The sequence below is a fragment of the Pelmatolapia mariae genome, linkage group LG7 (genome assembly GCF_036321145.2).
Source record: "Pelmatolapia mariae isolate MD_Pm_ZW linkage group LG7, Pm_UMD_F_2, whole genome shotgun sequence".
Classification (NCBI taxonomy): domain Eukaryota; kingdom Metazoa; phylum Chordata; class Actinopteri; order Cichliformes; family Cichlidae; genus Pelmatolapia; species Pelmatolapia mariae.
Genome location: NC_086233.1, coordinates 53222318 through 53236630, shown reverse-complemented (window position 1 = coordinate 53236630; position 14313 = coordinate 53222318). Strand labels below are relative to the sequence as shown.

The 14313-nt window shown below is 39.1% G+C and overlaps 1 protein-coding gene across 1 annotated transcript; it reads left to right on the top strand.

The window, feature by feature from the left end:
- Window positions 1–660: 660 nt before the first annotated feature.
- Window positions 661–13652, top strand: gnrhr4 (gonadotropin releasing hormone receptor 4). The gene is made up of 4 exons (XM_063481132.1): window positions 661–691; window positions 1125–1753; window positions 9036–9240; window positions 11981–13652. The coding sequence occupies exons 2-4, from the start codon at window positions 1238–1240 to the stop codon at window positions 12442–12444; spliced, it is 1185 nt and encodes a 394-aa protein (XP_063337202.1). The 5' UTR covers window positions 661–691; window positions 1125–1237; the 3' UTR covers window positions 12445–13652.
- Window positions 13653–14313: the final 661 nt, after the last annotated feature.

Here is a 14313-nt window from a genome sequence, read left to right as displayed (position 1 = left end):
GAGGAAGCCTGCAGGACAACACAAACAGACAGAAGAAGAAAAACACACACAGGAGGCCTAGCCCAAGCAGCAGGGTCACAGTTATGGCTGCAAATATATAATTTCATACATTTGATACTGACACTTGAAAACAGTATTGTGATGAGCTGAAATGTAATTTACAATAATCAGAAAGTAACAAGTTCTATCTTCCATCAGTACTTAAAGGAGGATTTTTGCCTTTTTTAATTTAACAAAACTGCCTTCCCCTCCAATTTAGCAGCAACAACGAAAACGTCAAACTTCAAACATGAAAGAGCTTTAAAATTTCACTGAATTCAACCACCAGTAAAGGTATTTGTTATGGTCCCTAAAATGCTTCCCTGCAGCTCCAAGCAAACATCAAATCCATGTTATGATGAAGTTTCCAGTGAAAATAAAGCTGGGTAAAGGAGGCTGACTCTCCTCAGCAGCACCCCCCCCCCCCCCCCCCCCCCCCCCCCCCCCCCCCGCACAGCTTGCCGAATAATTCGTCTGTCTTTCTCCAGATCTGACATTAGGAGCGGCACCGGTTCGTGAATGGTTAACCCGAGTGACGGCATTGGTTGTCATTTTGCACAGCGGACGAATGAAGCGGTCTGAAGCAACAGCTGCAGTGACTGCAGTAACACGCTCTCTTTTAGCGCTCACTGGTAACGGCTCCTAATTGCAGGTAAGTTGTTTATTTCTGGGTCGTAAGTTGGTTTAATTCCTATTTTTCCCCCCTGACTTTCTTTATCTTTGGAATAACGTCTGCAGGATGGGAAGGTATGAAACAGCGAGAAACTAAAGGATGAGACTAGAAGTTTAGGAAATGTTTCCATCTCGGTTATTTTATTTTTTATGTTTTTTGCATTTTCTTTACTTATTTTTTGAATTATTTTGTGTGTTCTTTCTATATCCTCTGCATTCTTTGTGTGTATTATTTCCATTTTTTTAAAAAAAGAATTAATAGTTTGCGCACAGCAGGCCATTCGGCAATATAATTAAAACTGGACATTCCGGCAGTTCTTCGGTAGAAAATGCCACATATGCATAAGGCACAACACCTTTTGCATTTATTATCAGGTTGAATGAAGACATTTTTTTTTATTTTCCCCTTTCAGAGTTGCAGTTCCGCGCTGGAGATGTTGGAGGAGAAGAGATACACATTCTAGCTTTTCTTTTCTTCTCTTTTAATCTTGTTTTTGGGTCCAGTCAGTCCGATCTCCGTCAGGCTATGTACCACCAGCTGACGGATCAAACGGTGAACGGCAGCTGTCAGGGACCCACCTCAGCGTGCAATAAGAGTGCAGATGGAGACGCGCTCGAGCTTCCCACTTTCTCCACAGCAGCCAAAGTCAGAGTCATCATCACCTTCGCTCTGTGCGCGGTGTCGGCTGTGTGCAACTTGGCCGTGCTGTGGGCTGCCAGCAGCGGCGGCAGGCGCAAGTCACATGTCCGGATCCTCATCATGAACCTCACGGTGGCCGACCTGCTGGTGACTTTCATCGTGATGCCGGTGGACGCGGTGTGGAACATCACGGTGCAGTGGCAGGCGGGGGACGTCGCCTGCAGGCTGCTGATGTTCATGAAGCTGGTGGCGATGTACTCCTGCGCTTTTGTGACAGTGGTCATTAGTTTGGATAGACAGTCCGCCATCCTCAATCCGCTGGGAATCAGTGAGGCCAAAAGGAAGAGCAAAGTCATGTTGGCTGTGGCCTGGACCATGAGTGTCATCCTTTCACTCCCTCAGGTAAAAGAGGACATGGTGTTGCTACCCTGTGAGTTTGTAATGAGGAAAAAAAGTGAATTAATTTTTATTTAAATTGGTAACCCAAAATTCAGGTTTTGATCGTAAAATTTGAAAATACCACGTGGTTAAACTAAATATAAGCACATGAAAACACTTTTGAGTTTAAATATAAATTTCATTAATTTCTGGACTAAATAAACTAAATAAATGATTAAAACTAAATATAATGTTTTGATGTTTTAGATTTGGATTTTATTCTTTCAGTTTCCAGTTTAGATCATCAGTCAAATGCAATCATTCAGTTTCAGACTTTGGCTTTCATCTGATGTGGGGGAGGCATCATAATAGAGTTTGATGTCCCTGGCCAGATACAGTTCACTTTGATCTTAAGTTGCCCAGACCAGTGAAACTCCCTTTCTGTCAGTGTAAAGTGGTTTAATTCCACATTTGATCTCTTACATATCTTAGTATAAGAAAAAGAATTTTAATAATAAATCTCAGTTTTTCTATGTGGAAAAAGCTCTAGTTGCTCATTGGCCAGACTGACCTCTAATTTTAAAACAGAATTTTTTTGTGAATTGACAGAAATTGTGCCTTTTTTCATAAAAAAATTGTTTATCTCTTAGTTAATTACTTTGGTGTAGTGTGAAGGGCTATGGTGGAGGTCTTTATCATTCTGAAAAGCTAAAAGCTTAATGTGTTTTATGATGTTTTAATATGTGAAAAAACAGCTCACATTTTCCAAAGCTTTATGCCTTTACCCTTCAGTTAGCGCATAACAAAGGAGGCTGGGGACCTTCATCAGGTTGCACAGAGAGACAAAGTTCCATTTAACAGACTTTTTGGACTTGACTTAATTTGACAGGATGGTATTGGACTGGTTCTTATATAGTGCTTCTCTACTCTCTTTGAGCACTCCAAGCTCAAGTAGCATCAGGTCAAAAGTGGATGGAGCTTTGGGCCTGAAAAGTGACACCACTGTGGAAGTGCCTGAAGCTTGTGTTCTTTCTTGTGGTCCCCAAGAGGACTTCCGGTTGTATAAAGGTCTGAGGGAGAATAGCTTCAGGCTCCTTCACTCTGTGACCTCAGTAAACACTTTTCAGATGATTTTATGGTGTCAGCTGCTGGCCACAGGTCATACTGAATAAAGAATAAAGTCATTTTTGTACATTTGTAAATTATCGAGATTCTAAGTGTCAGGAAAGAGGATTCTCGCTCTTCACATCTGATATCAAAACACCAAGATGGTGATATTGAAGACACTCAGTTTGAAGCTTCAAATTGGGATCCTACTGACCAAATGACCAAATCAAATGGTGACTACATCCTTCTTTTATACAGTCTATGGCTATAGGAGCAAAAACCAGATTAAGAAATTCACCAGCCACACAGGATTTTTTGCTGACAGCCGGTCCAGGGTGTACCATGCTTTTTGCCCTGCTGGCACAGACTACAGCCACACACAACTGCTGAATAAGTGGTTACATAAAATGATGGGTGCATGGATGGACTGAGGTTTTCCCATTTTCACATACCCCTGTGGTCATTGGCCACTTTCAATAATGTCTGATGGGGCTGATTTTCAGGTACTCCGGGGTATTTATCTTTAATGTTACACACAGGTGTAATTTTATAAAGCAGGAATATGCATAAGAAACACATCTTTAGGCTGGGAGTTTGACACACTGTAACACATCATATACTGCAGGAAAATTATTTGCAAGTTGTATATGTAAAATATTACTTTTATTGCAGTATTATCAGCTCACATTTTAGCATTGATCATTACTGTGCCCTGGAGACTAATTTTAGACTTATATATGTCTTTAAGGAATATTTCATGAGTTTGGGAATCAAATCAGCATGTGTGTCCTGATTTTCCTAAAATTATGAAAAAACGCAATGCAGCATAAAAGAATTTAATAGGATGTCCCAGCAAGTCCCCCTCATTAAAAATAGAAGTAACTGTTTAATGTTGTTTCTGCGCTTCCCTGTTTGTCATATTTCTTTCCTTTTTTGTGTTGCTTATTTACTGTTTTTTTCTATCTATAAATCTTAATTGAAACAGTAATTAGAAGTGAGCTATTACGCACAGATTTGAAACCCCATGTAAATAATTTGGGCGAGTATGACTTCAGAGTCAGTTCAGCTGCAGTTATTACTACCACTGTCAGCTCGGGTTTCTGTCTGACAGTCTCAGCATTGCATGATTGTGAATCTGCTTCATCAGTGGCAAGCTGTCACCTCCAGGGTTTAAAAATTAAGCAAGTGTGAAAATGCCAAAAACTGCAGTTAATTGAATGGCCACTTGAAGCTGTCTCCATAAATCTAGAGCATCATATTTACTGCCTTTTACAAAACACTTTTTTTCTCCCTATGGCTAGTTCCCCATCCATGTCTACTCTATGGTGGTTAAAGATTTCTCACTCAAAAGTCATACCTTATCAGGCGCTTGGCCACTTTAACTTAATAAATTGAAGGTTGGTTTTTTTTAAAATATATAGTACCAAATTACAACAACAGTCACATTAGGATGCTTTATATTATAAGGTAAAGATGCTAAAATAATACAGAGAAAACCCTAACAACCAGACAATCTCCTATGAGCAAGCACTTGACAACAGTGGGAAGGAAAAACTCCCTTTTAACAGGAAGAAAGCTCTGGCAGAACTAGGCTCATGGAGGGACAGCCATCTGCCATGGGTGAGGGGAGGGCAAGAGTCGCACTGTGGAAGAGAGCCACAGATAGATAATGATTAAATGCAGAGTGGTGCACAAATACATAGTGAGTGAAAAGAAGTGAATACAGTCTACATCATCACTTAAAGGTTGATGGTTTATTTATTTGGGCAGATATTTTACACTATTTTTGATGAGCTTTGAATATAGTTTCTTAAAACAGCTCATATAAAACAAAACGCTAAAAGGCTGTAAACTTTTGTAAACTTGAAACTTTTGTGTCAAAGAATAAATCTTTTCCACCAAAATTACAAATTCCTCTGCCACTGTTTAAACTCAAGTGGTAAAATAAAAATGAAGATATTTTGTCAGAATGACAGACAATCCTGAATGCTTATTATACCAGAATCATTTCTTTTGAGCACCTCAATGCTTTTTTGTATCCAACTGTATGCAAAGGAATGCTCTTCAGATGTCCATTTCAAAAAGACAAGATTTTACATTCTACTTCAAAAAGAAAAAAAGACCACTTAAAGTTCTTAGGGGAAAATGTGTCCTTCAAGGATCATACAATGGAGGAAACTACAGTTACAACAGCAAAAAACAAACAAACAAACACACATTTAAAACTGCTCAGAACAAAACATGTAAACTAGCAGCATCAAAAATCAGATACCGCAGGAGGTAAACATGAGTCTTCTAAGGACAGAGCTACTGTGCTGTGAATCACTGGCTATCTTGTGGCTCCTTTGGGCCACAGATTCTCATTAACCTCCCCTCTAATGCTCTCTCTTGCATTGTAACAGGAAGATCCTGCAGGAATGCCACATCAATCCTCTGCACTCTTCTGCATATTCCTATATATTCTGTTGTCTTGTCCTCGCTTCACTGCCAGACATTCTCATTCCGCTCTCTGTTTCTTAGGTGGACTTTTTCAGCCATAAAATGCAAATTTGTCCATATATGCTGTTTATTGTAAAACTGCTGTGCTCAGATTTGACAAATGTTGTGCTCCAATTAGAGATCTACACATGTGGGTAGGATAATTTTTGACGATTAGATAGTTAGATGGACCAGATTCTAAAAACTTTGCCTGGTCGGTTGAGTCTCAATTTCCACCCCAACATGTGTAAACAACATGAAAGCACGGCTCCATCTCGTCTTGTACTGTATCAATAGTTTAGAGTCCTGGTGGTGGTGTAATAGTGTGGGGGATATCTTCTTCTTATTGGCACACTTTCAGCCCTGCTTGATTTTCTTTGCTGACCATGCCGATCCCTTTATGATCATAGTGTACCCATTTTCCAGTGACTATTTCCAGAAGGATAAAACGCAATGTCATGAAGCTCAAATCATTTCAAATTGCTTTCTTGAACATGAAAATGAGTTCACTGTTTTCAAATGGCCAAAGTTACCAGACCTGAATCTAATAGAGCGCCTTTGGAATGTGGTGAAATGGGAGATTCATATCGACATAGCTGCAGTAACTGCGTGACGCTATCATGTCAGTATGGACCAGAATATCTGAGGAATGTTTCCAGCATCTTGTTTAATTATGCATTAAGGCAGTTCTGAAGGCAAAAAGGGCAGTCCAACCCAGTACTAGCAAGGTATACCTTAACAAACTGGCTGGTGAGTGCATGTTATACACAAAGATTTTTATGTTGCAAGTGCAATGTATTTTTTTCAGTGACTTATTACACAGAATATTTTTCAGCGAGTAACTTAAATATCTGTTTTTTTCCCTCAAATTTGTTCTCTGTACACATAATGCACAGCACTGAGTAACCAAAGTCCACGACCTCTAAAAACCTCTTCCGCTGAAAACCAAAAAAAGAAAGGAAAAAAAAAAGAAAAAAACCCCTCTTGATTATTTCGAACTCTTCACAGATCAAAAGAGAACAGGCTCATGCAAACTGTTTTGCATGTTAATACAGTCGTGCACGCTCGAGTCCCACGATTTCATCAGAAAACAATCAGAACAAGATTAAACCCAGAACACTTTATGGATACATGAATTATACTAAATTTATAGACGGTATGCAGGGTGTGCATATCTTCACTTTTTTTTTTTCCAGCTTTGTATCAAAAGAGCAGTGTGATCTTTAGTTACCAGAGGTGAAATGATAATTTCTCTGCTGGGTAAGGTCACACTAACAAATCTCCCAGTGCCTCATACTGAAAGTCAGCGTGTAAACTAATATACTGTACATATACCCTACTGCCAAGAGGTGATATAAAAGGACAGTTTGTTATATGCATATACTGTATTACTGATAAGGTTTATATGCACTTCATTCAGCAATTTAAGCTTGAAAACCAGAGAGACTGCTGGTTAAATGCTTTTACTGGATGCTCCACTGAAATTCTGCCAACGGCATTTTATTTCTCCCCTTACCAATTTGTTGAAGCGATGTCTACTTCGATTTAAAACATCAATAGCAATGACATCGCCTTCAACCTCATACTGTTATATTATGAGCGCATTCTCTCTCAAAAATTAATACCCAGCTCCACTTTTGCTCTGAAAAATGTCAGGAGCTCTCTCACCAGTATAAATGTTGGGTGAGGAGTGGGGTGGTTCTTCCACGTAGTAATGCATTTGAGAGCCAAACTGGAAATGAAAGTGTGGAAGGGAGCCAGATGCCAGCTCTTCTAGTACAGGTGGGAATCTTACTGGGGTCCCACACTGATAAACATTCATCAGAAACATGACTTTATACACTTTTTCATGAAAAGTGTATAAATTCGATTGGGCTCATTCATTCATATACGATTTTTAATAACAAAAGTGTCTTGCTCACACATGCCTATTCATACCTGGGAAGAAAATGCATGCATTTACCAATTTACAACACTTTTCTCATTTATGTGAGAGCCGCCAACAAACTCCAGTTTATGTTTTAGCCAAATTGCCAGGAGCAATTCTGCTGCTGTTTGTTTCTTTTCTCTTCCCACAGACACTTAGATACTCAAATCCAAAATAAATGCTTGAGCCCTGAGGTTTGACTTTCCCTAGAAACACTGTGAGTGTCTATTTGTGTATCTTCATAAACACATAATAAAGCAGATTTGAAAATTAGAAGCATTCAGATTGTGAAACATATAATTGTTTTTTAATGTTTTAATGTAAAAACAGCAACTTATGAGTTCAGATTTGGAACTAAGCTTTCTGAACAGAATGCAAATATTTCTTTTTAAGTTGATATAGGACAACAACAAATATTAAATTCTGAAGCTGAAAAATGTTTTTGTTCTTCAGAAAACAAGTCCTAACTTTGAGCGTGTTTTCCAGCAAAATGTTTTTCTAAAAGGTTGGTTCGAGGGCATCAAAATCTCACTGACTTCTGTCATTAGTAGATAACCCTCTACCACCTGAGCCACAGCAGCCCTCAAGTAATTGCATTGCAGCCCAGCAGCAAAAGCAGCATGTTCGATTACTTAGTGCTTTACTTTCATCAGGTATATTCCAGCAAGACATTGAGGACTATCGTGTAATGAATAGGGTGCTGAATCTTAAACAGAAATAATATCTGCTAAAGTAATGCACGGCTAAGTTAACAGTTTTTTAAAACTGTTCTATTGTGAAAGCAATCATTATTTCTCTTTGTATGGAAGTATTAAATGGACTTCAATTATATTGTGAATTCTGAGTTAATATAATAATGCACTTAAAGTAATGACCTGTCTATCAGTAGCAACTGGGATTCTCTTCCTTGCTTAAGGATACCTTGACATGTAAACAAAGGGCCAGAAGTGCAGCCTTAACCCTAAAATTATTGGATGATCCCTATTTTTTACTCTCTTCCTGGTACTGTAGCTAAGCTTCTCCCTCATTGATAAGGGGGTCACCACAAAGGGAAGCTGCACATGTTTGATTTGGCAGCTTTTGACACCACATGCCCAAAGAGATTTGTGGCTTCTCCCAGAACTGAACTGGTGATACTTTGCTTGAGTGGGGGATGTAATAAACAGCTATACTATACAGGTACTCACACTTGTTGCTCTTATTCACAGATTTTCAGACAACAATTATTGACGATGTCCAACTGCCTTAAAATGTGTGAGAATGAACGTTTCGCTTGCTGGCCGTGGATTCACTATCGATTAGAGGATCTGTAAAGACAGTGAGACAGACAAAAATGATTTTAACAGACAAAAAAAAAAAAAAAAAAGGAAGAAATTGTACTTATTCACAATTATCCCTCAGATGTTTTTACAGTAACTGTGGCAGAGACTGTAATGCCCAGACCACCTCCATGCAGAGATTTGAATTTCTAAAGCATTTCCAGACTGTTGAAGGGTTTTAAAGACAACCAATATCCTTTGCTAACTTCAGCAAAGTGTCAATCCCAGGATGAAAGACGAGGCCTTAACCAAGCATTTTCAGACCCAAGCATTTGATCAGAAAACACCTTTAAGTGTTACTCTAGAGCGCATGCAAGCATATGGTAAAATATCACTGTGTTCAGTTTTACTTTCTTATTAGATTAACTGATCACTAAATATTCATGATCCACTTACATCATGCTTGACTACAGGATAGATAATGAGGATGCAGTGCCGTCGCTCAGTAGAACTTTTCTCGTCTTTTTTTATCCAGATGTTTATATTTCGCAATGTGACCATCACGGTGCCAGAGAAGTTCACCCAGTGCACCACCCATGGCAGTTTTGTCCAGCGCTGGCAGGAGACCCTTTACAACATGTTCACCTTTGTGTGCCTCTTCCTTCTACCTTTGGCCATCATGATCTTCTGCTACACACGAATCCTCATTGAGATATCCAGCCGCATGGCCCGGAATAACTGTGAGTGTTCATTTTTATTTTTTCAAAGGCTTCAAAAAACAGTTGTGAAAAAGAAAGTAGACCTGAATTATTCAGTCATTTTTCAGCAGCAGTAGCCTGAAGTAATAAGTTTTCTGTACGATTTTTTCTCACATTATTGTGGAGGAAATTTGGCCCACTCTTCTTTACGTATGAAATGTTGCTTCAGGTCATTCAGGTTTTGTAAGCATTTGTTTCTACAAAGTTCTCTTAAGGTCCCACCACAGCATTTCACGCAGGTTGAGGAACACGAATGTTTCACACACAAATCCAAAATGTATTTTTATACCTGAATTTGTTCATATTTTAGGAACAAATTCAGAAGTCCCTTCGACCATGCATAAGAACAAATGACAGCATGGATAAATAGGCCTACTAATAATAACAATAATAATTATGCTTTTTTTGTCATTGTTTACAGTTGTAAAAACCACCTTGAGCCACAAAATGCTCAGAATTACAAAAAAAAGGTATATAAAAAAAATAACATACTGCTGCTAAGGGAAAGCACAGCCACCCTTTGAAAAAAGCTTATTTCCGCCGCTTGTATCAGTCAGTACCCAAAGCGCATGACCATAGGTGATGTTGGAGATCTGTCATCACCACAACAGACCTGTGCAGCATCATCACTGCAGTCGGGCCCTAATCCGTCTGTGAGTTTAAACTTGTTCCATTATCTCTTATATCACCTTATGTTAAATGTTCTCATTAGTCATTTAAAATAGCTTCTATTATCATCATATGTCATCACTTACAGTATAATTTCTTGGTACCGAAAATGGATTCTTGAGAATGAGGATTTATTTTATTCATTGCAGTGAGTTTCTCATGTGGAGCTGACAGATTAGGCTTACTGGTCCTTGTCCTCCACCTTGTCCTTTTCTACTGTTTCTTGTACTCTGTTAGTATTTTTCATACCAACTTTAATTCCAAACATTTTTTTGCTTGAGGCACAGTAAATGTCTCAGAGGAAATTATATTGAGCACTCCTGTTATTTTAGTTTCAGTCTTGCTTTTTTATTTATATTTTCGTCACTCCATGGAAACACAAAACTACGCTTCTTCTGGCTTCTTCCTTGCACCTCAGACTCTATTATTCAATTTTCTACATTCAGACTTTCTACTCATTTCATGCCTTAGAGGTTGTTACGTTCCCCTAAAAGGGTCCAGGCGATGAGGGAAAGTAACAAAAGGTGCCCAGGTCAGAAAAAGGAGACAGAGGCAAAATGGTGTTATTAATAACTCAACTAAAAGAGACGGACAAGCCGCTATCACCATTTAAAGAAACAAAACAAAACTCAAGCGTCGGTCAGTAAACTGAAAAGCAAGTCAAAAAAGGGTTAGTAACCAAACACACTCCTCTCCACCAAGCAGGAGCAAACAATCACAAAATAAAACAATCTCACTAGCTGCTAGCTGCAACCTCCAAACACTCACACAGCTCACTAACTGCAACCACTCACATGGCACTCTGCCACCAGAGCTCACCTTTTTCTGCCCTTAAATACCTTTAATTGCTGATGTGAGTCAGCTGTACAAAAGAAAAAGGTGGCACTAAGGCAGGAGAGATGGTTGGACATGCCCACACAGGCAACTTCAGGAGGAGGCCCTAATAGGGCCGTAACACCCCCTCCCATAAATACAAACCCGTGGTTTGTCAAATTGTTCTACCTGTTGCAATAACCAAAACAACAACCAATCAAGTCCGTAATTCTTGCATCACCAAATTGTAGGCTTTCCACCTACCAAACCCCATAGCAACGGTTAGGCATTGCCTGCAGAAGCTGCCAACCCCATCTCAATGGGTTCAAAACACTGACTGAGGCTTCTCTCTTACAACATCTTGACCGATTTTTCTGCTTCACCTCAAGGTTAAAATATTTAATTATATAGAGAAACAGGTACTGAGCAGTATGCAGATAGATGTAAGTTGTATGGCGATTGCGCAAATCTGCTGGTTCTGAATGATTCTGATCTTCTAACATACGCATTGTGGTGGGAACAAAATATGCCCGTTTCATAAATTCAACAGTAATTTTGCGTGCCAACAGATTTTTTATGCAGATTTTCATGAGAATATTAGTAATTGAGTCCCAAAGTCCTGTTGCATGTTTGACTCAGTGTTTTCAAGGTTCCACAGGTGCTGTGCTGGCAAAACCAGCCCAAATCCTCCCCTGTCCACCACCACTCACAGCTGGTATGAGGTGTTTGTGCTGATTGTGTTTTGTTTTCTCCAAATGTGGCACTGTGAATCATGGCCAAACATTTCCATTTTTGCTCCAAGTCTTGTGGTTTGTTCACATTGCAAACTTAAGCTGTGCTGCCATGTTGTTCTCAGTGAGCAGAGGCTTTCTCTTGGCAGTCCTTCCAAAAGGGATCATATTCATCATAACGTAACACGCTAACTAAGACCTGTAGAGTCTTTAGATGTAGCTCTTGAGCTGCTGTACAGTCGACCTTGCGGTGACTTTGATGTATGTCCACCGCTGGGAAGATTTTGCATCGTGTGAATAGAAATCTAAATGCTCCAGACCAAAACTTCTACCAATTTTTTTGCTTTAACAGAGGTGCCGACACTTGCTGATGATGACTTAATCAAGTGAATTATTCCTATGGATTGCAGTAAGGGTGCATAGAGTGCTGTGAGCAGGCTTTTCTTCACATGACTGTATATTTTCAGGGAGACATGGAGTAACGGACATGGTGCTTTCTTTTCTTCCAGTCCTGTCAAGAGACGTTCATCTACGCCGATCCCACAATAACATCCCTAAAGCTCGGATGAGAACTCTTAAAATGAGTATTGTCATTGTGACTTCATTCATCATCTGCTGGACCCCGTACTATCTGCTTGGATTGTGGTACTGGTTGTTCCCTGAAAAAATGGAAAAGACAGTTTCGCATTCACTGACTCATATGCTGTTTATTTTTGGCCTTTTCAATGCCTGTCTAGATCCCATCACCTACGGTCTGTTTACCATTCATTTTCACAAGGGTATGAGGAGATGCCGTCAAAGTTCAAACGCACGGACTGAATTAGAAAACAACACTCGCCTTGTACAAATGACTCGGCTGTCCTCTCGCAGGCAGATTGCCTCAGATGTTCACAGTGCAAGCACAGAGGTGGTATGCGAAAGTAACAGCATGAAGCATGTCTCAAACCCAGACATGTCAATCAGCAAGATATAATGGCTTAAAGAATTCCATAAATGAAAGTTTTTCTCAATGAAATCTTTTTGTGTTATAAATCTGTTCATGTTCCACCGATATAATTGATGTTGTATTATAGCTTACCTTGAGTTCAATAATCCTGTAGTTTCTCACACTTAATACATCGAATGCCTCTTACATGATCTGAAAGAGCACTGCCACATTTGATGAGGGTGACTCAGTACAAACAGATTGCAAGACAATCTGTTTGTACTCTGATTCACAGAGAACTCACTCAAGTCAAACCGATGATACATCACCTTAAACTTGCCATAATCTCAACATTTCAGGACCACTCTTAATAAGAGTGGGGTTAAAGATAAGCATTTATTGACACTGAATTCATTTGATAAACTCGACACTCAAAATGACCAGATTTTAATTCTGCTAATTTTTGGATGCTGCTTGTTAATAAAATCACCCTAGCATTGTTGGGGACTAAGCACACTTGGTCACACTCAGCAGGATAATTGCACAAAACTTTTGCAATCCTCGTCCACAAACTGCTGGGATTGAAAAGAGTCTCTCTAGAAATAAGATGGTTGGGCAAGAAAGTGGAGCAGATATGAGAGCAGGAAATGGGAAATGACTTGGTGGTCTGTAATGATCCTGATCTAGATGAAACCAGCTTGATTCATGTAGACCTTATTCCATAGACCAAAGGAAGTAAATGATCCAACCATGCATTCATCTGTCCTTCCAACCATTGGTTCAATTAATTCAGCATTTCTGACAGGCCTGGATCCTACCCCAGCTGTCATTGGGCAAAAGACAGAATATACTGTGAATAGACTGGAGCCCCATGATAGACCGTCAAACGATTTAACCAGTAAGAAATCCTCTGAAGGTTCTGTGTCCATGGCCCAGCAGTTCAGATCTGTTTTGGCAGCACACGGGAGTAGTAGATGTTTGTTTCTTTTAACACTTCTGCTAGTCATCGCTTATTGGACATCTAATTGCCCTTAATCACAAACTGTTTTGGGTGCAATTACAAAAGACAGGGGAGCTTTTTAACTAAATGTTACGCCATGCTCTATGTATTAAATGTGAGCCTATGCAGCATGTTGTTGATACTGACTGCATGTCCAAAATCAGTTCTGTGTTTAATGTGCTGCACCAAAATCTGACTTGAGTAAAGGCTGTATAAAACATCTTTGAGGAGAGCCATTTGGATATTTCACATTAGTATTAGTGTAATCTGTGTTGCTTTCTGTGACTGAGGCTAAAGAAAATATCTGGATTTTGAAGCTTTTTATTAAAAAGTTATCAGTAAATCAGACATCATATAAACTTTTGCTCCCTAAAAAAAAGTGGTCATTAGTAAATGTTTGCATGGTGCTGCTTCTGTTCTGCAAGATGTTGTAATGTGAATGTATTTATGTGTTTATTTATTGAATAAACATTTCTGCTTTTTTTCTTTGTTAATTCAGAAACAGTAAGAGATTTCCCACCAAATTAATGTACATCTGTCATCAAAATAGAGCAATGCAGTGCATCTGATTAAAAAATAACAATAGTAATAATACAAATCCAGTTGTTGTAATCTTACATTTTGTACTGATTAACTTCTGTTTAGATTTAAGAATGAATTTAAACAGTCAGTTAAACTTTATGATATAAATCTGTGTAGTTAGGAATTTCAACAGCTTTGGTCCAAATGAAAGACAAAAAAGGTGCAACAGAGACGAAACAACAGGTTAACTATAAACAACAACAAAAAGATTTTGCATGTGGTCACAGATCATTGCTCTTTTCTTATCCCCCACTCGTAAAGGATATTTCTCATCAATGCCTGACTGCCAGGCTGGTCATGCTGTATGATGTTGCAGGCAGCGAGCTTGGTTATGG

Excerpts from the sequence above, each read along its gene's own strand:
- gnrhr4 (XM_063481132.1), top strand. The coding sequence starts at position 1,238 with ATGTACCACCAGCTGACGGATCAAACGGTGAACGGCAGCTGTCAGGGA. Across the intron at positions 1,754-9,035 it reads TCATCCTTTCACTCCCTCAG|ATGTTTATATTTCGCAATGT; the intron begins GTAAAAGAGGAC and ends TTTTTTATCCAG. Across the intron at positions 9,241-11,980 it reads CCGCATGGCCCGGAATAACT|TCCTGTCAAGAGACGTTCAT; the intron begins GTGAGTGTTCAT and ends CTTTTCTTCCAG.